The 25,124-nt window shown below is 32.6% G+C and overlaps 1 protein-coding gene across 2 annotated transcripts in view; it reads left to right on the top strand.

Annotated features, from left to right (window-relative positions):
• The window catches only part of LOC129745994 (sex peptide receptor), a 143,896-nt gene that overhangs the window by 36,548 nt on the left and 82,224 nt on the right, over nt 1–25,124 (top strand). Inside the window, exon 2 of one of the 2 annotated variants that reach the window (XM_055739409.1) lies at nt 23,058–23,818. In XM_055739409.1, the coding sequence (XP_055595384.1) occupies nt 23,098–23,818 (721 nt within the window). In that variant the 5' untranslated portion in view covers nt 23,058–23,097. Of the gene's footprint in view, nt 1–23,053; nt 23,819–25,124 lie in introns of both variants that reach the window. The other variant, XM_055739408.1, reaches the window with a different exon arrangement.

Here is a 25,124-nt window from a genome sequence, read left to right as displayed (position 1 = left end):
TACTGATGGCAGTTAGTCGCTCTATAAAAATGATTGCAAACAGGAAAGAAAAACACAAATAGAAATCGATTCTGAATTCCAGGAAGGTTCTGAGGTAAACCCTTCACAAAAAGCTATGCCAAGGAAGAGACTTTGATCTGCGGTTATTTTGCTCCAGGATATTTTCAAACACCTGAAGTAGGACTTAAATCACCTCGTTGTAGTAGAAATTGAAGGATAAAATGTCTAAAAACTAGAGTGTCCAATGACTGTCCATTTCAGGGAATTTCATGTATGGAATTCCCGATAATTCCCGGGAAATAGGCCGGGAATGGAACACTCTACAAACATGATACATTCCAGAAATTGATATATGGTGATAGCCGTTTTCAATTTTCGCTAACAAATAGATTTTTTACCACACGAACATTTTGTTCAACTGTATACAGCACAGTTTACGCTATTCAAATGTAAACTCGAAGGATCATAAAAATAATCAACCTATGAAGAATGAGATAAACACTCAATTCTAAACAAAAAAGCAACATTATCCATGTAGTCTATAATTTATTGACAGTCCAGCAGCGAACAGAAAAAAAGATTCAATGCCACGAAATTGCAGTTAATTACTAGTTTATTTATTGCCCGCGCACAAATTTCCACCGACAACGCCCAATGGATGAGAAGAAAAATTGCTAGTTAAATGTAGACTCCACGCGTCCAACCCCAATCAGGGTGATTTTTTTCCTTTTTTTACTCTCACTCCTCCTCATCCTACTTTTCTTCGATTCCTCCCTGTTGCTGCTGCTGCTGTGTATATTACTTTTTTGTGCCGTTTTCCAAAATTGCCGGAAGCATCTAACATCTGCTTTTTTTCCTACTGTTCGACTGAGGCCGGGCCTAATTCTGGCTGAACAGATCTGCCGAAAAAGGTTCCCCGCTACGGAAACGCACCATAAATTCTAGCAGAAATATTATCTCTCTGATTTCTTTTAACATTGATTTAGGCAATCTTGTATAATTTAATACGTGAGAGTGGCTTAAAGAGGCTGCGGGAGAAAGGAGAAAAACTCATTTATCTTGGGCACTTTGATCAGTCAGGTAATCTAGATTTTATTCATTTGAAGTTGATTGTATTCTTATGCAAAAGGTTTTGATCCGATTGCACAAAGTTCAAAGGCCAATCTCCGGTGAGGATATAGGTAGCCCTCTCCAGATTCAAGATCAAGAAAAAAATGTTAAAGCAATTTGCCAAAAGTTTCCCCCAAAGCCGGATTAAGCAGGGCTGTGAAGTCTTTTTCTAAGAAACGGCTGTGATTAGAAGAATTGTTTTGCCTTCACACAAATTTGGAGTTGCAGACACAACAACCAGAAACACCATCACTGTTTTACTCTTTTCGGCTAGTTATTTGCTGATGGCGATAGAAATGCCCCCGTGGGATGAAATCTCGATGCAAACATCCATCCATCGTTGAAACGGTCATTAGGGCCCACTTATAAATAGATCAAGATCATTTACATGATTTTTATGACTACCCATTTTGCCGTGGCATGTTGGCAGCAAACCACTAATCACTCTGTTTGATTCAAACATTCGAACATGTGTATGATTTGGGTGGGTGGGCGGCCAGAAAAACTACACCCACGGGCCGGCATTCGCAAACAACAACCGGAAAAAAGAGATATTTACATACAAGTTTTGTGTTTCAATGTGTATCCTGATGATGATGATGCTGCTGGTAACGGGCGAAAAACCTACATAAAACGAAGCCAAAAACCGCTCTAGGAATGTGATCTAAACTACAAATAAAACGAAACGGTAGCACGTGCTTTCCAATAGCCAACAAACCTGCCTGAACCGGAATCAGGAAATGTTGTTTGGCAAAATGGCATAATCAAACCATTCTCCACTATGTTCAGTGAGCGGGATAATCCTAGAATACAAATTAAATTAGATTCAATTTGTGGGAAAACTTTTCAATTTTCATCACAAGTTGAGTATTTTTAAACAAATCAAAATTATATAAGTTTGATTCACATGAGTAAATATTAAACAGGCGGAATGAGAAGCCTGAAATCATTTAATTTAAAGTGATGAAAAGAAAATCAGAAAATCAGAAAATCAGAAAATCAGAAAATCAGAAAATCAGAAAATCAAAAAATCAGTAAATCAGAAAATCAGAAAATCAGAAAATCAGAAAATCAGAAAATCAGAAAATCAGAAAATCAGAAAATCAGAAAATCAGAAAATCGGAAAATCAGAAAATCAGAAAATCAAAAAATCAGAAAATCAGAAAATCAGAAAATCAGAAAATCAGAAAATCAGAAAATCAGAAAATCAGAAAATCAGAAAATCTGAAAATCAGAAAATCAGAAAATCAGAAAATCAGAAAATCAGAAAATCAGAAAATCAGAAAATCAGAAACTCAGAAACTCAGAAAATCAGAAAATCAGAAAATCAGAAAATCAGAAAATCAGAAAATCAGAAAATCGGAAAATCGGAAAATCAGAAAATCAGAAAATCAAAAAATCAGAAAATCAGAAAATCTGAAAATCAGAAAATCAGAAAATCAGAAAATCAGAAAACCAAAGAAAAATCAGAAAATCTGAGAATCAGAGAATCAAAAAATCATAAAATCAGAAAATCAGAAAATCAGAAAATCATCAAATCAGAAAATCAGAAAATCAGAAAATCAGAAAATCAGAAAAGTCAGAATATCTGAAAATCAAATAATCATCAAATCATCGAATCATCAAATCATCAAATCATCAAATCATCAAATCATCGAATCATCAAATCATCAAATACTCAAATCATCAAATCATCAAATCATCAAATCATCAAATCATCAAATCATCAAATCATCAAATCATCAAATCATCAAATCATCAAATCATCAAATCATCAAATCATCAAATCATCAAATCATCAAATCATCAAATCATCAAATCATCAAATCATCAAATCATCAAATCATCAAATCATCAAATCATCAAATCATCAAATCATCAAATCATCAAATCATCAAATCATCAAATCATCAAATCATCAAATCATCAAATCATCAAATCATCAAATCATCAAATCATCAAATCATCAAATCATCAAATCATCAAATCATCAAATCATCAAAATCATCAAATCATCAAATCATCAAATCATCAAATCATCAAATCATCAAATCATCAAATCATCAAATCATCAAATCATCAAATCATCAAATCATCAAATCATCAAATCATCAAATCATCAAATCATCAAATCATCAAATCATCAAATCATCAAATCATCAAATCATCAAATCATCAAATCATCAAATCATCAAATCATCAAATCATCAATCATCAAATCATCAAATCATCAAATCATCAAATCATCAAATCATCAAATCATCAAATCATCAAATCATCAAATCATCAAATCATCAAATCATCAAATCATCAAATCATCAAATCATCAAATCATCAAATCATCAAATCATCAAATCATCAAATCATCAAATCATCAAATCATCAAATCATCAAATCATCAAATCATCAAATCATCAAATCATCAAATCATCAAATCATCAAATCATCAAATCATCAAATCATCAAATCATCAAATCATCAAATCATCAAATCATCAAATCATCAAATCATCAAATCATCAAATCATCAAATCATCAAATCATCAAATCATCAAATCATCAAATCATCAAATCATCAAATCATCAAATCATCAAATCATCAAATCATCAAATCATCAAATCATCAAATCATCAAATCATCAAATCATCAAATCATCAAATCATCAAATCATCAAATCATCAAATCATCAAATCATCAAATCATCAAATCATCAAATCATCAAATCATCAAATCATCAAATCATCAAATCATCAAATCATCAAATCATCAAATCATCAAATCATCAAATCATCAAATCATCAAATCATCAAATCATCAAATCATCAAATCATCAAATCATCAAATCATCAAATCATCAAATCATCAAATCATCAAATCATCAAATCATCAAATCATCAAATCATCAAATCATCAAATCATCAAATCATCAAATCATCAAATCATCAAATCATCAAATCATCAAATCATCAAATCATCAAATCATCAAATCATCAAATCATCAAATCATCAAATCATCAAATCATCAAATCATCAAATCATCAAATCATCAAATCATCAAATCATCAAATCATCAAATCATCAAATCATCAAATCATCAAATCATCAAATCATCAAATCATCAAATCATCAAATCATCAAATCATCAAATCATCAAATCATCAAATCATCAAATCATCAAATCATCAAATCATCAAATCATCAAATCATCAAATCATCAAATCATCAAATCATCAAATCATCAAATCATCAAATCATCAAATCATCAAATCATCAAATCATCAAATCATCAAATCATCAAATCATCAAATCATCAAATCATCAAATCATCAAATCATCAAATCATCAAATCATCAAATCATCAAATCATCAAATCATCAAATCATCAAATCATCAAATCATCAAATCATCAAATCATCAAATCATCAAATCATCAAATCATCAAATCATCAAATCATCAAATCATCAAATCATCAAATCATCAAATCATCAAATCATCAAATCATCAAATCATCAAATCATCAAATCATCAAATCATCAAATCATCAAATCATCAAATCATCAAATCATCAAATCATCAAATCATCAAATCATCAAATCATCAAATCATCAAATCATCAAATCATCAAATCATCAAATCATCAAATCATCAAATCATCAAATCATCAAATCATCAAATCATCAAATCATCAAATCATCAAATCATCAAATCATCAAATCATCAAATCATCAAATCATCAAATCATCAAATCATCAAATCATCAAATCATCAAATCATCAAATCATCAAATCATCAAATCATCAAATCATCAAATCATCAAATCATCAAATCATCAAATCATCAAATCATCAAATCATCAAATCATCAAATCATCAAATCATCAAATCATCAAATCATCAAATCATCAAATCATCAAATCATCAAATCATCAAATCATCAAATCATCAAATCATCAAATCATCAAATCATCAAATCATCAAATCATCAAATCATCAAATCATCAAATCATCAAATCATCAAATCATCAAATCATCAAATCATCAAATCATCAAATCATCAAATCATCAAATCATCAAATCATCAAATCATCAAATCATCAAATCATCAAATCATCAAATCATCAAATCATCAAATCATCAAATCATCAAATCATCAAATCATCAAATCATCAAATCATCAAATCATCAAATCATCAAATCATCAAATCATCAAATCATCAAATCATCAAATCATCAAATCATCAAATCATCAAATCATCAAATCATCAAATCATCAAATCATCAAATCATCAAATCATCAAATCATCAAATCATCAAATCATCAAATCATCAAATCATCAAATCATCAAATCATCAAATCATCAAATCATCAAATCATCAAATCATCAAATCATCAAATCATCAAATCATCAAATCATCAAATCATCAGATCATCAAATCATCAAATCATCAAATCATCAAATCATCAAATCATCAAAGCATCAAATCATCAAATCATCAAATCAGAAATTCATAGAAAATCTATGAATCAGAAAATAAGAAAAGCAGGAAAGACTGAATAAAAGGTATCGAAAGATTCCTTTTAATTCAACCACGGTACCGTTGTTGAATTAAAATAAATCTTTCGATTGCTTTGATCCAGCCAAATTATTCAACCAAGTAGGCTCACATCACATATTAGAGCAGAAAATCAGATAGGAAAATTAGAAAATCAGTTTCATCAGCAAATTTTAAAAAAATAGGCATTCGGGAAATCAGGAAAAGACAAAGAAAAACAATGAAAGTTACAAATTCCGTCGAAGTTTATAAAATTAACGAAAAGAATGTAATAATTTAAATCAAAAGAAGTTTTTATGTTTATCCTTAAATTTGATCAGAGTTTATTGTAGAAAACTTCGGCAATCACAGATACAGAATAAGGAACTAAAATTGAAATTAATAAATTAAAACAAACCAAAAATAAATATATTTTTTTAAATTTAGAATCAATTTTAACCAGTTATTGATATTAATGTTCAGTTTATAGAAATTGAACTACATACATAAGATCATGGCCGTAGGAACGGGGGGGGTTTTGGGGGTTAAACCCCCCCATGAAGGTCCAAAAATTCCAAGACAAATTTGATATTTCTAATCAGATTTTGATGAACAGCTATAGTAACTATAGTATAATATAGTATAATAATATCGACTCAAAATCTCATTCCAGGTCCACAATTTACATCTATTTTTCAAAAAATTTCTCAATTGTTGATAGTAATTCAGTCCCAAATATTGAATCTCAATGAAGTTAGACTAAGCTTATCAGATTATCCGGATTTTGACCAAAATTGCTCACTCTTTTTGCAAAATCAAACGAAAATTTCAATTGAGTCATAAGAGTTATTTATCTTGCATCCAAATATTTTTTTTAAACGAATTTTGTCAAAATATACATAAACGATTTATTGGAAACCTTAAATATGATTCTGAATCGGCTGATGTGGTTCAATTAAATGAAAACAGTTTTCCACGAGTTTTTTTTGTATTTAAATGAAATAATTCCGAAATTCGCCTGCATATTGGCCGGCTTTTTGAGAAAATTATGAAACAATATGCCCCAATTTCGCAAAATTTTGAAATAAAATTGCCTGGATTTGCCCAGCCCGGATCCTTGCTGAAAAAAATCTAGTAAGTATCCAGTTTATTGTTCTTTATTTTCAGTTTGGTATAGAATCCTGCTTTGAACCTTGGTGATGCATTTCAATCTAAAATATGATGAATTTTTAAATTTCGGAATATGGGGTTTGGGTTTGGGTCAATATTTATCCTTAATTTTTATGCTAAGTTGAAACATAAGAAAGTTCAGAATTGAAAAATGTGAAGCAATTTCATCATTGAATATGTTATTCAAATTTACACGTTTTATTTCGAATTAATTTATTGAAAAAAATCATATTGAAAACCATAAATTCAGAATCAAATAAAAGATTTCTGGTTAAGGATTCTGATACAAATTTCGCTTTTTGGTTTCAAATTCATAGGATTTGTTATCTGGAATTTAGATTAAGGTTTTGAATTTTGATTCAAAATGCTGAATTCAGACTAGGAAATAGTATTCCAGGTTTGTATCCAGATTTAGCTCAAATTTAAGTTTTATAATCAATATTAAAATATCAATGTTTAAATTTCATTAAGTATTCAAATTGGAAGAGATCGCAGTTTCGTAACTTTAATTCTTGGTTTAAAAAAAAATCAATCAAAGTCAGTTTGGAAACACAAACCTGATGAAAATCACACATAAAAAATTAGATCTGGATTCATTTCAAAGAATCTGTTTTTTTTTAATATCTAGATTTAAATTTTTACGGGATCACAGGATTATAATAATGAAATATTAAAAAAATTAATGATAATTGTTAAACTTGTTACTTATCCTCAGGTAAAAATTCAGCTGGAAATTTATTTAACATTATTTACATTTATTGCAGATTCTTCATTCTTTAAAATCACAGGTTCTAACTAAAATCTTAAATTAAAATCGAGTTTACAAAAGTAGAAAATAACCTTATTTGAACAGTAAACCTTACTTTTTACTTTTATTGCTGAATATTTGATACATTTTCAGCCCTGCTTAAAATGGTTATGCTTTTGATTCAAAAGAATTAGCTCCCTAATGTAAGTAAATAAAAAAGTTTTTTTTTCTAAATGAAGCGTTCAAAATCCTTTTTTTTCTGTTTCGATTATGATAATCGTTTCTATATCATTGTGCTACTCGTGACTTTTATCACTTATCTGGGAGTTCTGGGACAACTGTGTTCAATGTTTACTCTTGGGCTCAAACTCACGGACATCAGCTCAGAAGGCAACTGATTTACCAACGGAACTATATCACAGCTACCTATATTTTTAAAAGCTTCTTTAAAAAAAAAATCTCCTAGGACTAATTTTCAAAACTTTTAATGCAAAGTAACTTTAACTTGAACCACTTGTACTTAGTACATGTACATTTTTTCACTTGTGTATGCATTGTTCAAGCACAAATATTAAAGGAAAAAAATTGTCATCAAAACCCCCCCCATGAGCCGATTCTTCCTACGGCCCTGCATAAGATTGTAAGTTTTTTTTTTTTCAAATCCTTGCTATTATCTTTAATCCTGGAAAAATCCGGGCATTGGATTTCGAAATTGTCGACCAAAAATCTGGACAATATCCGGACAAATCAGGTCAAAACTCAGGAATTACTCAACACAAATTAAGGAAAAAAAAACTATAAAGTTTTTTTTTTTTTTCATTTTAACTTGTCAGCAGTTTTGAAATTGTAATTAAGGCTTTCGAAAAACTTTTTTATTATTTTTATAAAACTTGCTCAGAAAAATCGTTTGCAGCACATTAATAACCATTTTTACAGCACAATTTGTTGTTTATTGTTGGTTTTGCAAATAACGTGTACTAATTCGGCAAAATCCTGGCTTTTTCAATGAAATCCGGGAAACCGGGATGGACCGGAATTTTGTCAAACTTTGTATTAAATATCCGGATAAACCCGAATAAAACCGGGCTATCTGGCCACCTTATACATGTAGTATGTATGTAACCTTAACTTAAAAAAAAGAATCAATATTCTGAGTTTGAGTTGTAAGTGTAAGTAATTTTTTTTCAAACTTAAAGTGTAAATTCTCATTGTTTATCTACACCCATAGAAGAGGTTGCAAAAATCCAATGCCTATTTAGCAAATCTCTGTGCCGATAATGCGCTGAAATGTGCACGGTATGTTTGAAAAACCGTTACTGGCATAAGGACTCGGCTCCCAATCAAAATGATGACCACTACATTCAAGCGAAACAAGAAAAATATTCTATGGGATTTCCTTCCTATTGGATAATTCATCCCAGAAACAAGAAAATGAAAATTAAAACCACAGCGCCGTAGCGAGAATCGAACTCAAATCACCAATTATAACGTCTTGCCAGTCCGACATTCTAACCAGTGTACTATTCGAGCTTTATGCAGGACGAGGGATATTTGTCATAGGCTTTATGTTACCGATCAATCACAAAATAACGTACAACGGCGGCTTCCCGGCGTTTGGCCTCCTTTCAATGCATTCCATTGTCTTAAGATGGAAACGGGAAAGGGAACGGGAGTGAAGGAACGGGAAACCCATTGAATGAGAACTGTGCTTTGCTTACTGCCTGCTATTACATACACACGCTACATATACACAGCTGCTAAAGCCGGGCAGCTTGGCCGATGATTGTTTGCCGGTAAATTGAAGGAATGTTTTTGTTGTTGCTTTTGCTACATTCACACGCACAGTGCTCGGTTCGCTGGCTGCCTGGTGTTGGCCGGTATTTATTTCCATCCTTCTTCGTCTTGTGATGCGATGGGGAGGGACGCGAAAACGTTTTTATTTTGTTTCATTCAGACATACGCAATTCTGTTCCGCTTGGAGGTTAATGCCGGTGGGCGCAAATCGAATCAGTGCCGGTCGCGTTATCTTCTTGTACCAATGATGCTATGAAATTGACTACACGCCATTGGCACAGAGGCTGAATTTTGGGTGTAGAATGCTTCTAAAAATGAGAGAACAACTTTCGCATGATCATGATTCAGAATCAATTAAAAATAGAATTTTGACTCACTTTAAAAAAAAATCTGTTCAATTTTTAACAATTCGTTTATTTGAAACGGCTCAAACCAATCTGTCCATTGTTCACTATTGCTCATTATTATCATCAATTATTATCGTCAAACAACTGTATTCGAAAAAAAGCCAACACTTGCATTTCTGAATAACTTTTGAATAGATGCATAAAAATAAATTAAATTTTTAAAGATACTACCTAGTAACGTAATGTTTACAAGTGCAAATTTTGTGGCCATCTGTCATGTGCTTTTTGAGAAAGTGTCTTATGAATAAATTCATTGATCAAAATGTTTGAAATGTTTGTGAAAAATCTAGTAAAGTTCCAATGAGAGACCCCACAACAGCTGAAAATCAACTATGTGACTAAAATGCATATAACAAATCGTTTAAAAAGTTCTAGAGGATCTTACATTAAGCCTAAATTTTAGTAAAAGTAAGAATGATGAACTCCATGACGGTACGGAAATTCAGGGGATTAGATTATCGCAATTCGATCTAAAGCAGGTGAATCAGGTCGATTTTCTGCCCAATTCGACCAGCAGACAAAAAAAAAACAGATCATTTTAGAAACATTCCAGAGAAAAAAAAAAAGAAACAAATTTTCTAGTGGGCACCTTACGGAACTCCTGTCAGAAACTTTTCGTTTTCAAGCTTCGCCTGAATATTTCGGGGAAGAATGACAAGAAAAGATAACAAAAAATTATATCTTATACTAAATATAGCTGACGATCTATGGCAGATTATAATCAGTAAGTGGTTCATAACGATTGGCACAATTAACAGCCGAATATACAAAAAATGCCATCAAATGCAACCGATTTCCTTCCATAGCACTTTCAAAGGTTCCTCAAAGTTGATACCCAATTTTTGTTGGATCTGGAATCGTGTTATTATGCGAAAACTGTTGTGATTGAGAAAAAGTCAATAATGTAGTCAATAATCTGCTAAACTTGTCATAACTTCAATAAAATAGAAAATTTTGAGTTATTTTGAAAGTCAAGATCCAGGAAATTAAGAATTTTAACTAGAACAGCCTAGATTTAGAAAAACTATTGTTCATTGTGTGCAATGAAGACGTAGATGATGCATATGTTGCCCAAACATTTTGATCAATAAACTTATTCAAAGGACGCTGTCTCAAAAACCACAAGACAGAACGCCACAAGAATTTGCACATGTAAACATTACATTACTAGGTAGTATCATCAATTTTCATCCATCCATTCAAAAGTTATTCACACAGTTCTTGTCGGCAAATTTCGAGCACATCTTCAAAAAGCCTAAAGGGCTGCAAAATTGTAGTACAATCCGTTTGATATTGTTCAAATAACTTTTTCTTGCCTGGCAGCCTGCGCTCGAGTTTTCAAATTTTTGAACTATACATTGAAGTATTTCGTGCCGGATCCTTTTTTCCTCTGTAGGAAAATTTGGATGTCGTCAAAATTTCTTAATTTATCCAGTAAACTGAACAATTTTCTAATAAACCCTCAATTGGGCTATAAGTCCACAACACAATACAATGTCTAATTACTTATCTTGAGGATAAACCTGCAATCTGCAGCACCACTTTCCGGTTAAATTCTGTGCTCTTCCAACAGAGCATCTCAAAAGTATTCACAAAATCACAATTAGTAAACTATCATTACATCACTTATTCACTTTTCCATGGTTGAAGATTTCAATGCACTGAACTGTGTCCGAAAATCATCAATTCCTTATATTATTTTTTTAATCAAAATTGTGAACTTTTTCAAGTTTGTGTATGGGTAAAAAAATACGTGCAGCTGGCAAAATCATCGCCTACTTATCCTTAAAGCAGTTTATGACAACAAAAAAAAATTTTGACTTAGGAAATTAATAAATATCAACAACTGGGCATAATAATATAAAAAAACGTAACGTTGTATTGGAAAATTTACACTGTAAATTCCAAAACATTTAACAAAAAACTTAATAAAATTGCCACCCATGAAAAAATCTCAAAACTTTTTTTCAATCTAAGCCCTAAAAAAACAGAATTATCTTTTGTTATTCTGAACTCATATTAAAACATTCTCAATCTTGACATCTGGAGTGAAAAAAATAAAAAAGGTAAATTTAAATTATAAAAAATCGAAAGTCTGTACTTAAAATTACAAATTTGGTAGTTTTCGTAATCAAGGAAAAGTTTTTATAAGAAAGCCTTAGATTTAATGAAAAAAACTCGTTCTATGTTCAAATAAAATAAGCTAAATCTACCAAACTCTGGAACAAATTTAAAGATTTTAACCATAAATTTAAAAAAATAAGTAAAATTTTCAAAAGTTTAATTGTTTGATAGTAATTGACTGAAGTTTACGGTTCAAACCTGATACTTAAAATCTCGATCCAAATTCTAGTTTAAGTTTGAAATTTTGCTCTTGATAAATTTGCTAATAATATTAATAAATTTTTATGGGATATTACATGTTCCTTTAACCTCAAATATTTTTATTAAAAAAGAATTCCATAAATAAAATCATGTTGGTATTTTTTAACTAAAGTAATAACTGATTCAATTTGGTAAATAATTTGAAATTTTAGAATTTAAATAATAAGTCTGCGATGTCTAAAAAAAACATTCCTGAATTTAGATTCCAGATCAATATTTCGATATGAGCCAGGATTTGAAATTTGTTTCAGAGCCCTCAATCATCAATCTAGTATTTTATATTTGATGTCTTAGGTTTCATATCTGAATTCATTATTTTATTTTTAATCTAAATAAAAATATGAATTTCGAGTTTCAGACATGAAGGTGAAGGGTTATTCATGTTTATTGGAAATCCTTTTGGCAGATAGGATTGATGAAAAAGAAAAGATTAAAACATACACAAAAATACAAAAAAAAAGAAAAGAGCTCACCAGTTCTGGATCGCCTTATCGGAGTATTGAATTGTGCAAAAGGATTGAGTTTAAGTACTTCGGATCTGAATATGAAACCAAAACTTAGAATGATTTCTGAAGCTATGATCATTTTGAGTCCGGGCACTTCATTTCGGGGATAACTACGGTGAAAAAACTACCTTGCCTATTTTTTAAGATGTCTAAGTCTACGTGTTTATTAGAAATTTTCGATGAAAAATGATATGTTAAAATATTTTTGCCCAATTACCTCGGGAACCTTTTATTGTCGACTAGAAAACTCATGAACTGTTGATTTTCTTCTGAAATTTATTTGGCTCAAATAGATAAGAAGTATAAGGAGATACACTAGAATGCTCACGTTTTTCGATCAAACGAATAGTTTTAAAATTACGCGCGTTTGTATCGTTATGATCATAGCCTTAATATTGTGTTTTAGTACCATATTCTATTTAATGCATATGAGTTAAAAAATATATAGATAAAATATTGAATGAAATGCAAATTTGGTTTTGAAATATAACAATTTCGAAACACCTTTTCAAATATTTTCAAATGATAATGATGCGAACTTAAAATCAAAAATCCTAAACTAGATACATAATGCGAAATATGAAAACTGAAATAGAATTTAGACTTTGGTAATAAGGAACCAGATCCCTGAAATGAGTTTATTCTATTAAAATTCAGTATTCAGAAATGAATTTCTATCATCAAGTGAGGAAATTTTGTAAATCTGTAGCAGAGTTCTGAACCTGGAATTAGTTTTCGAGGTTTTGGCATCAGTAAAGATTGTTAATCTTGAATAACCTTACTCAATCACCAAAATTTGAATAAGAATTTTAAAATTTGAGTGTAGAGTAGAACACAACGCTTGATTTTCCTGCATTCTCATGTGGGGGAGGGGGGGTTTGGGGGTTAAACCCACCGCCCCCGTTCCTACGGCCATGATCATACATATCGAAAATCAGTAGGTAATGAATATGAAATTTTAACCCATATTTTACTCTAGATTTTGTTCACAAGATTCATTTTAATTCTTCAGTTTTTTTTAATTTGAAACTGGTAGAACCAAAATTCATAAATCATAATTGAGATGCTTAGGATAAAAAGCAGTGCTCAAGTGCTCCAAATCTTTATTCAAGTTAACACGCAACATAGGGGAAAGGTTTCCTAAATGACCCTACGGCTGTATGACGAAATGGCTGACAAGACAACATATCTAATCAATGCATTTTGAGGGTGATACGCTTTGAACATAAGGCAAGAAAGAATATGATGAATAAACCAACTCAAAAAAATTTAAAAATTCATACAAAGTGTTGATACCTTTTGATGTAATATTTTGACTTTTAAAAATTATACGTAAAGAAGCTCAAAACAAAAAGTTGAGTGGTTTTTATTTCTTATTCAAATCAGCCTTAGAAGAAAAACAAATTTAAGCTTTTTTGATGATTTCAAAATGATTGGAAAGTGGAATAAGAGAGTGTTTTTGTATGCCCCTATCATGTTTGTCAAATGCCGCTATCCTCAAATAACAGGTTAAATTGAATAAATATATGATCTTTATCATAAAAACTTCAAATTTAAGCTTTTATTAACACCTTAGAGAGAATTGAAGATCTCAAAACAGATTTGATGAAGTTTTTCTTATGGATGAACCGCCTCCATACTATGGCAACCCTAACTTTTGTTTTAGCCTATAAAATAATAAAAGAAAAACATTTTTATAAAACTTCAGCTTTGTCGTATGGAAGTAATCAGTTTCCAGCATTTCCAATGAAATTATACGGAAATATTGCCAAAAAAACAGAAATTATGCCTAATGCATAAATAGGCGCATTTAGCCCGCACGGTTTGAGGTTCGACAATTTTGACAACAGTTATAATAAATTCGATTTCTCAAAAACTGAAGAAGATTTCAACATAAAAATTACTCCAATGTATAGAAAAGAGATGTCTGCTCATGTGTATATAGTTTTTGTACACATATTCGATGTAATATTTCATTAAAACAGTATTCTGCTTAAAAGGCGCATATAGCCTGCTCCTCCCCTACTGCCTCATAAAAATGAAAATAATTATTCAAACATCTCTGTAAGATAAAAAAAAACTAAAAACAGTTTGACGTAACTAGCTCTTGTAAAAAGATTTTGTTGAAAAACTCTCTAATCCTGAGTGCCTCAGTTTAAAGCTTAATTCACGGCTGATTGAGTCTGAACTCTTTTTTTCTCTATGCTATTTCTACATCTGGAATCCAGAGTTTTGATTTATGAATATTAAATTATTGTTGTGATGGTTAATCAATGTCGTTCAAAATTTTTCTATCTTCTTCTTTCAATTTAAAAAAAGGCAAAAAAATGACATAAAATCACAAACTTAAAAAATGCAAGACTGTTTTTTGGTCCGATTTTTTTTTCTAAAAAATGCCTTCTAATGATGAAAAAGTAAGAACCTATTGATTAATTCTCATGGAAAATTAATTGAAAAACAAAATTTAAGATGCAAGTCAACTTAAGAGAACAACTTTTTCAACTGGAAATCAAAAAAATTAACTATAATTTTCATAATTAATTCTCACTTAAACACAGAACAATCATTATCATTTACCACAACTCAAATTGCAATTGTAAAACAAATTTCGCGTACTAGAAAACATCGTCCTCGTCTTGGAAACGATATGTACGGAATTTGCTTCGCACCTCGGATGGAAAGATTGAGTTTCCTAATGTCAACTCACGAGTGAATCCGCCGCCCGTTCGCTGTCAGGGCTCTGCTGGAAATATTGTTCAATCCGATCCTACATAACAGGAACAGTTGTCCTGCTGAATGTCACTAGCGCTCGGCGGAGCGGCGGCGGTTGTTAGCAATGCAATTCAGAGAAGGTTCCTGTACCTAATACAGTGTAGTTCAGAAGTTTTTAATCAAATATTAATACTGCTCCGAAAACTTTTCCTTCCACTTTACTGATAGTGAATGTTAGAAATTTCATTCGCACTCTCTCTGTCTGCTCAACATTACCGCGATTTTGATTTTCAATCTGCAGTTATGGATATTTTTTTTGGTATTGTGGGTGTTTACATCGCATTCGCCCTACCAGGAATTGGAAGTTTTTCCAGCAAATTTTATATTCGGATTTCCCAACGGGATTATTTGTGTTTGTGCTTGTGTGTGTTTGGGTATGAGTTTTATGGATTATTTCTGTCAGTGTGCTGCCCCATATTCGAATGAATCTGTATGCATGAGAAATATGATGTATGGTTACTTCTGATGACTTGTTTCGGGTGCAGCAGCAGCACTCCGTCACGATGAAATCGCACGGGAGGATGACGGCAAATGTTTGTTCCGTTGCGGCGCGCTGGATTAAAAAGAGACGTTGTGCCGTAACCGCAAATTGCACGATGAATGGCATTGTGTATTTATTTGTTGAGCCAACTAAAAACCTGAGCTTGGGTCTGGGTTCATGCTGAGCAAATATGAGTTTTGTAGATTAGTATGTAAAACAGCCGAATGAAGTGCTTATGGTACTAAATGACTGAAAATTAAAGTTATTAAGATTGCTTTGAAGTATTAAGTATGCTATTGTGTGTAAGACTTCAAACGACTTCGACGGAGAACTTGCCGTCTGCTCGGGAGATTGATAGAGGTTTAATATTTAAATGAAATTTTAATTTGAAAAACAGACATGTTTGAACAAGTAGTTAAAAGGACGTAGTACAGTTTACTTTTATTTAAACAGTACTATTTATCGTTCAATTTTTTTTTTTGCCTTCAAAACACCATCAAATAAACTTTAGGATGCGTTTGGGAGAATCCGTTTAGTTTTTGTGGCAATACAGGTTCTAAAAGAAGAAAAGTGAGACAAAAGCAAAACCTAGTAAATATTTATAGCATTTACCGGTAAATTGTTGTGGATGGCAGTTTCGCCCTTTTGGGCAAAAATGTATTTTGTCCATTTTTTTTTTTTTGGGAATTATAGGAGGCTTGTAAATTGAGCTTACCAGATTGCCCAGTTTTACCCGAAATGTCCGGGTATTTGATATACAATTTTGGGAAATTTCAGTCCGGCCCGGTTGCCCTGATTTTGTTACAAGAAGTCCGAATTTTGCCCGGTTTTTTATGTTATACATACTAAGGTGTGTCGATTTGAATTTTTTTTTCGAGTTTCTAAAACCCTGTAGTCTAAATAGTTTACTTTCCGATCAAAACGAACAACAGAATTTTTGCAGATATTTTAAGTAAGCTTTAGGTACCGTAAAACGGAGTAAGATTGATCACTTTTTTTCAATATTTCTCGATTATTTTTTTCTGTTAAGGGGAATTAATACTGGACTCCTATGAACGTAAAACATGGTTGCAGAAATTTATTAGACTACTTTAAATTTGATTTGAAAATCGATTCTGTCTTTGTTCAGAATTTGATGCTTTGGGGTAATTTGATCATTCTCTATTTTAACGGTTTTAACGAGTTTTTTTTATCATAAAGGATACAAAACACCTTCAAAATATTTACAAATTCTAGTAGCTTAGCTTAGCTTAGCTTGGTTGACTACTCATATCCACCTTAAATCATTGAACTCGAAATGCTTTATTTACAATTTTTTTTAAATTGATTCTAAAGGAACTTCGAGTTTTTTACATTTGTTATCAAACTATACATTTCGAATTACATGATCGCTGGCGTGGCTAAGCAGAACAGGTTCCACATCGCCAATGGTTGCTAAACCCTGATTAATCAATTTCGCACAAAGTCCAAAAGAATTGTGCTTGGGATTAGCAGCTGTTCTCATTGTACAAAACTGATGCTCTCCCTTTTTTATATGATTTAAATGATTAATGTGGCCGGCGCCGTTAGTCCTAGTAGTCAATGAGGAAAATGGAAGGATTGTTAGTAAGATACTCTTTAAGTTCAACTAGCAACTTCTCGCTCCTGCATACACAAAAAAATTTTTTTTTGAAATAGTCAGAGAGTCAGAGATCAGGATCCATTTTGGTAAATGGTGCGATCATGATTTTCCTACACCTTCTATGCTCCTAGACATTTCCTAAGGAAACTCCTATTTCTATGAGGCTTTTGATAAAAATCCAATGAAAATGGATCGAGTAGAATATTGAAGGCAAATCATAACCATCCAAATTTCTTTTTTGATAAACTAGCTCTTTTCCCTAACACTGATCCCTGTTGAAGCAAAGAGTTTTTAAAAAGACTTAAATTGTTGAAGACGGAAAACAACTTATAATGAAAACGAATTATATTGTATTAATTAGACACAAATTTTTCCAAATTGGTTTTCCATGATTATTGCCTTTTTGAAAACTCTTGGATTCTTTTCTTTTTCCTTTGCCTCACATTTGAGTCTAATTTTTTTTTCAAATCCATAAAGAGTTGATAAACTGATTTCAAATATTTCAAGGATTTTCAACCATATTGTGTAGCATGCAACAAAACAATTTCGTAGTGCAACAAAACAATACAAGGATCCAACAAAAAAAACATAAAACAAAATTGTTACAATTCACCATCCATACTGAGCGACTATCCCCATTCCTTCAGTTTTATTTTTTGATAATTTAAAAAAAAAACACACAATTCTTATATTATTTTCAAAGATAACTTTCCTCGATTACTCTTTTCAATGGTAAATTTATACCTGAATGTAAATATTGACTAGGAAAAAGCATTAAAACTGATGCTATTTTAGGATAGGAAATGGTTAGAATATATTTTTCCAGTGTTGAAATAAAAAAAAAAATTCTTAATAATTTCTACCAACCGCCTAGTGAAATAAAAAGTCCATTCTCTGGTAATGTTCATGATAACCTCTCTTCACTAATCTTCTTACGAAAAATATTTAGGTAGCATATTTTTCGCGCAGCATCTTAGAAAGAAAGTCATGTGCCCGAAACGTAACGCGGAAACGTATGGACTATCCCACCAACCGATAAATATCAAAGTTTTAAGATAAAAAAATACTTAGCTCCAGATGGAATAGTTTTTCCGCAAATCCTCGTGCGTCTGCTAAATATCGGAAGCCCTGGTGGTATCCATCGGAAGAGCTTTCTCTTCGGCTTCCTCTTAAGATTTTAACACATCCGGATTCAAAACTGATGGATGGAAGGCTGCTCCTTATGTGCACTGAACTTAACAGAATCATTGTATTTTTCAAATTGTATAACAAAACATTAAATTAAATAGAAACACAAATTTTGGCAGGAGGAAAATTTTTTCGCTTTCCCAAAATATTTACAAATTCTAGTAATTGATAAACTAAGGCAGTTCGTGCAATTAAAATCGAAAGATGGACAATGATGCTGCATATGATATGCTCGATTTATAAAAATCCGACCATCTGGAGGGTCAAAACAGCTTTCAAAGCATATTTCCTGTTGTTGGAAGCACTTTGGGCAGTGAAAAGGAGATATTTGTTCTGTTTGGTGGTAGAACTTGGAATACTTTATTTTCTATCTTAACATCCTATTTATAGTAAAATCATCCCTATGGTTACATGTCTCACTGTTTTTTATTTATGTGTATGTTGTTTTCTGTCCCACCGATTGCTTCGATTGGACGAATCTCAACACTTCTCCTCACCATACACATTCGCAGTCTTTTAACTGCCTACGGAGGCTCCTCCTGAAGTTGGGGCTACTTCTCTTCAACGCATGCACCGGAGCACGCTCTCGCCCCTGTTGCAACTCAATGACCTTCCATGGCACCAGATCGACGACTTCCACCAGGACCTACCACGATGATCTCCAGTGGCTTCCGGTCCGACGACCTCCCAATGGCTCTGGCCCGACGACCTTCCATGGCTCTGGTCTCGGCGCTCTTCCTGTGGCTCGAAGGTTTCCTTCCACTACCTCAATGACCTCGCAATGTTTCCTGGTTCGTTGTCCTTCCGGGCTTCGGCTCGTTGTCCTTCCATCGGCGCTGGCACTTCTTGCCACTGTTGATTCCGCTTCTCCTCCTTTCCACGATCGCTGGGCCCATAACTTGTTGAAGCACTTTGGGCAGTGGAAAGGAGAGACTTGTTTTGGTTGGTGGTAGAACATAGAATACTTTATTTCACTTCACTTAACTGTCTTTTAAACAAAAGCTATCTCCATGGTTACTTTACTAATTGATTATTTTTTATGCGTATGTTGTTATTTGTCATCGATTGCTTCGATTGGACAAATCTTAACATTTCCCATATGAAATTTTACAAAAAATCAAATTTTGTGACGTGAATTCACTCATTCGCTCTGTTGTAATTCAGCTTGATTTCTATCGATTTCTTTAAAATTTAGGGTTTCAGAATCGTCTCTTCATTTTCAAAGAAGATCGGTTTTTTATTATAAAATGTCAAAGTTTCATTTTCCATTTCAAGTGAATACATTTTTGGAGCAATTTAGAAATAATTATTTCCTGAAAACGAATTCTCCCCTTTGTTTTGGAATTTACAACTTTTATCTATTAACGAAAATGGAAAATAAAAATTTGTTTCATACACCAGGGCCGTAGGAAAAACCGCATCATGGGGGGGGGGGGGGGGGTTTGATGATCTTTTTTTATAGGATATTTTGCTCAATCAATGTATCAATGAAAAAATATAACAGATTTTATTAATACTATTTGATTAATCGTAATTGAGTTCTGATAGTTTTTCGTATTTCAATTTATAGAACTTTTGAAGATATTTCCTAAAATCTTTAAAATTTCAAGCTAGATTTGTTTATGGAATCTTTAAGTTTTAAAATAGCAAACTTACTTTTATCGATGATTGAAATCTTTGAATTTACTAAACAAAATCTGGCGAATTTAGCTAATTGGAATTGAACAAGACAGCCTTACATTACTTAAACTATCTATTCACGCTTAAATAATAAAAGCTGAATCTCTCATGTTAAAGCATTACTCAAATGTTTTAAATTGAATCGTTAATCTAAATTTTACAAAATTAAACACAATTTTTTCGGCAATTCAGAGATATTCAATTTGTATAATTTGGTCTAGTGGTTTCTGAGATAAAAATTTTCGAATATCGGTGTTTATTTACTTTTTTTTTCGCGGTCCTTAATATGTTAATTTGATTGTGGAATTTATTCACGAGCTGAATCTGAATCCGAGTTTTGTATGTTAATACGAACTCTGATTCTGATCCTGAGTTCGAAATTATGATATGTTTTCAAATTTCAATACGATTTCTGAAATGTACAAAAACGATGTTTTAATTCAGATTCCAGGTCAGAATTTAGAACATAAGCCAAAAATTGAAATTGTTTCAGAGCCCTTAGTCATTAATCTTTGAAATAAATCTAAATTTATTATTTCAATAATTAATATTTAATCCGATTTGCGAATCTTAATTAAAATATGAATTTGGAAATCTAGATCTGATTCTGAGTGTTCAATGGTTTAAGCTTTGGTATGTTTGAATTCTTAAGAACTTCGTTTCTTATTTTTTCTCACATCCAGAAAATTATTATCAAAATACTGGAAATGCATATGAGTTTCAAAAGCCAATCAGATGAACCGAATTTGATATGAAATGAAAATTAAATTTGAATGACGATTTCAAAACAGTTTTCCAAATCTATTTTCTCATGATGATTCGAACCGAAAAGTGAGAATCCTGAACTGGATACAGAATCCGAAAATGAAAACAGAAATAGAATTTTGATTTTTATAATACGGAACCAGAATCTCGGAAATGAGTAAAATCTCATTTTAAATTCAATATTCAGAAATTAATTTCTAATAACATGTGAGAAATTGTTTAAAAACTGTAGTAAAATTCGGTACCTGGGATTCATTTTTGAGGTTTTGGCATCAGTTCTGAGTCTAATTGTTACTCTTGATAACCTTAATCAACCATCGAAATTTTATGAACAATTTGAAATTTAAGGAGTAGAGTAGAATACTTCACTTGCTTTTCTGGACCCTCATGGGTCTTCCATGTCATACACTCTTTTTTAGCATAGACTTTTAAGACGAATGACATATTCATAAATACACGTATTTTAATATCAAAAATATTCCAATAGTCTTAAAGCTAGTCTTCAAGTAGAAGACTTTCGCATACATTTTTTGTTGCTGTGCTTTATCATTTTGGAAGTATTCTGGAATCATCCAAAGAAATCTCTCACAAAAAGATGAAATATTCTTCAAAAAGGTGATTGGTGGTGGTATGCTGGAGATGCATTTTGCCCAACCAACAAAGCCTGGATTGAATACAGGTGCTCATTACAGCATAAAACTTAAGCAAAACGAATTTTAGTTTGTTGTTGTGTTGGAAGGGTTCTTAACCTTAAGCACAACCTGAATGTTGTTAGCGGCATATCACTCGATGGCCTTTTTTCCATGATGCCAGGATGTCAATTCCAGCCAAAACAGCATAGACAAGCACCAAAAATAACATAACATGGTGTGTTACATTTTTCAACTGATTTTGGCTGCGGCCCGTCAGGCCACATGAAATTTTTAAGAGGCTCACACTCCTTTGACGAGTTTGACCTGCCTGGTTTACATACAGGTATTGTCGTTTAAGAAACTTAGATATAATTCGATACCTGGAAGGTTATATGATAACCTCAAGAAGTGGTTGTTTTTAATAGCTCATAAAACTTGAAGTAGCCAAGCAATACGATAGATTTGTTGATATTGATGTAGTTGAATTGATTACCAAATATTCGTTTGACATGCGATAACTTCTCTGGTCAACGTTTTTGCGTATGAAAAAACAAGCTCCTACAGAATTGACGCTTTTTGGGGTAAATTATGTACAGTACTTAAATTTATGAGGAACTCTTCCTCATCAACCCAATTATCACTTCCTACAATCGAAACGATTACACTTCTGACTCACGAACGCAATCAAACTATCGATTAATTTTCCAAATACATGAAATGAATATTGAAAAATATTTGAAGCTACATATCATCAAATATCCCATACTTCATTAAAATAAATAGTCGTAATCAATGTTTTGCTCCATTAATGTTACGAAAAATATAAGAAAATCTACAAAGAAAAAACTCACGGTTTTCTCTGTCGAGATTCACCGATCTGATTTAAATCTGCAACTCTCATCAGAATCTTTTGGCAACGATTAACTGGGCGCTTGACAGGAAAACAATAGTAATAAAACTGCTTACTTTCGACAAAAAAAGCCCCCAAGCGTTGACAGCCGATCGCACAATTACTTAAACCATGTTTGTTGTTCGCGCTCTATCAGTTTGCTTAGCAAAAAGAAAAACATTCATTTCTTCTGCCCTGGTGCCTGCCATTGAAAAGTGCCCTCTGGAATACGGGGCATAGACCTACATATATCTTCTTTTAGCGAAACATTTCCTAACCGATATTTTTTCCTATTACTCACGAAGCTTTTTTTCCTTCCCTCCAGAGTGGCTCACGTCTCCTGTTTTTTTTTTTTCTTTTGGTTCTTTTCAGACAGACATCCCGAAGAAGGCACACATTTACAGTAACGGAAATTTATGGTAGAGCCATGTTGCACGACTGAAATAATCAATATGTCAATTGATGCTGTTGTCGCTGCCAGTGCGGATGATGGCTCTAATGTCTTCAGTCGATTATCGTCGTCCCTTGCTATGGCGACCGTCAATCTGGTCGGCGGAAGTGGAGCAGCAGGTGGGGGCGAAGGCGCAGGAGAGCGCAAGTTGTACTACTTGGAGAAGGACAGTAGTAGTGAAAATGATGACAGCGCGGCATCTAAACAGCAATTTTACAGCCTTCACAGTCACCAGCATCAGCAGCAAAAAGCGCAACTGTTGGGCGGCGAAAACGTTTCCTCGGCGTCGTCCTCTTCTTCGCCGATGTACTCCCTGCTGGACCACAGCCTCTATAATCCGGTAGGAACCATAACGAACGAGACTGACTTCTACTATACGAATGGAATGGGAGCAGGAGGAGGACTAGGAGTAGGAGGACCGGCCTTGGGTAATGGCGATTTCGAGGGAAGCCACAATGGCACACTTCCACTTCTTTTCGGGGACGACTACTATCAGAACTGTATGACAATGGAGGGGAACGTTTCGTATCTGAATGTTTCCTGCGAAACGATTCTCAACTACAGCATCCCGCTTTACGGCTACTGTACGCCGATCTTCATCCTAATTACTCTGACTGCCAACTCGTTAATCGTGATTGTTCTCAGCAAACGCAGCATGGCATCGCCAACCAATTTCGTACTTATGGGTAAGTGTTTTCGGATTTCTTGATGGGTGGGAAACATTATTCATCTGTACTTATACAGGCGCCTCGAGAGGAAGATGGAGCTCCAGGGAGCTGTCAGATTCAATGTTTATCAAAGGATAAGATAAATGAAATGCGAAGTTCAAAGTAACAGCTTCTTACTAGATCACATTTGTTTCTTGTATGCTGCAAATTAAAAGGATAGCACTTACAACCAACATCGAACACTTGTTTGGATTCGAGTGTTTGTTTTTATACTGGATATATGTATGCTTTGAAAGATCATAATTTATAATAATGGTAACAACAGATTCAATAATGAATCATCATTATGGAAATTCATATAAAATTTACAGTCCCCCCACAATCATGGGTCACACACAATTATTAGTCACCGGTCATTTGAACTGCTGATATCTACTAAACTAAAAGAATTATTATCATACTACTATTTTTAGTTCATCGATAATACCATCAAAATGCATTGAAAATATTATGTGTGCGCTTGATAACAGTAAAATTGCTGTTTGAATAGTTTTTGTCATATATTAATAACTATCTGTTAAACTATCGCAAAAATTTCCAATGTTATAAGGTTGACATCTTAAACCGTTAAGCCCCTTATGCGCGTATTTGAAAAATTCCAACAAAAAAAATAGGTCTCATACAAGCAAAAAGGACGAGTTTACGTTTTCCAAATGAAACTGAGCGAATAAAACGCGAAATTTCAAAATTATTGGCAAAATAGAATTGACCCATAATTGTTACAACATCTACCAAATTTCCCACAATCATGGGTCACTGTTTTGCTAGCAAAGCAAAACATTTCTTGGTTGCTATAGCTCAACCCAAATGCCCCTTGAATTTATGCTATCAAAGAATGCCCCTGAATGTTTTCCTGAAACGCGATGATTTCCATGTTGATATTCGGGTGTTGCCATGGACTTCAATGTGGCTAATAATTGTGAGCAATTTGACTAATAATTGTTACGGTCTACAATTTTGACCCCTAATTGTGGTTTTGGAAAACGCTGATTGTTTCGGTAAATTATGTTATTTTGTAACAAAACTGAAAATAAAAACACATTTGAACTCAAAGAGGAAGCACTTAATGACTGAAATTCATGCAAAGCTTTATTTTTGGTCAACTAACACTCGAATAAACAAGCATTTTGTGTTGAAAGGATACGTTAAGTGACTAATGATTGTGGGGGAACGTATATAGATAAAAATGAGACCGAAAATTATCAAATAAATCAAATTACTGAAATGACTGTAATTGTGAGGAATAAGTAATTGATTAACAATT

The sequence above is a fragment of the Uranotaenia lowii genome, chromosome 2, assembly GCF_029784155.1.
Source record: "Uranotaenia lowii strain MFRU-FL chromosome 2, ASM2978415v1, whole genome shotgun sequence".
Taxonomy (NCBI): domain Eukaryota; kingdom Metazoa; phylum Arthropoda; class Insecta; order Diptera; family Culicidae; genus Uranotaenia; species Uranotaenia lowii.
The sequence above is the reverse complement of the archived record's forward strand: the minus strand, read 5'-3'. Positions and strand labels throughout refer to the sequence as shown.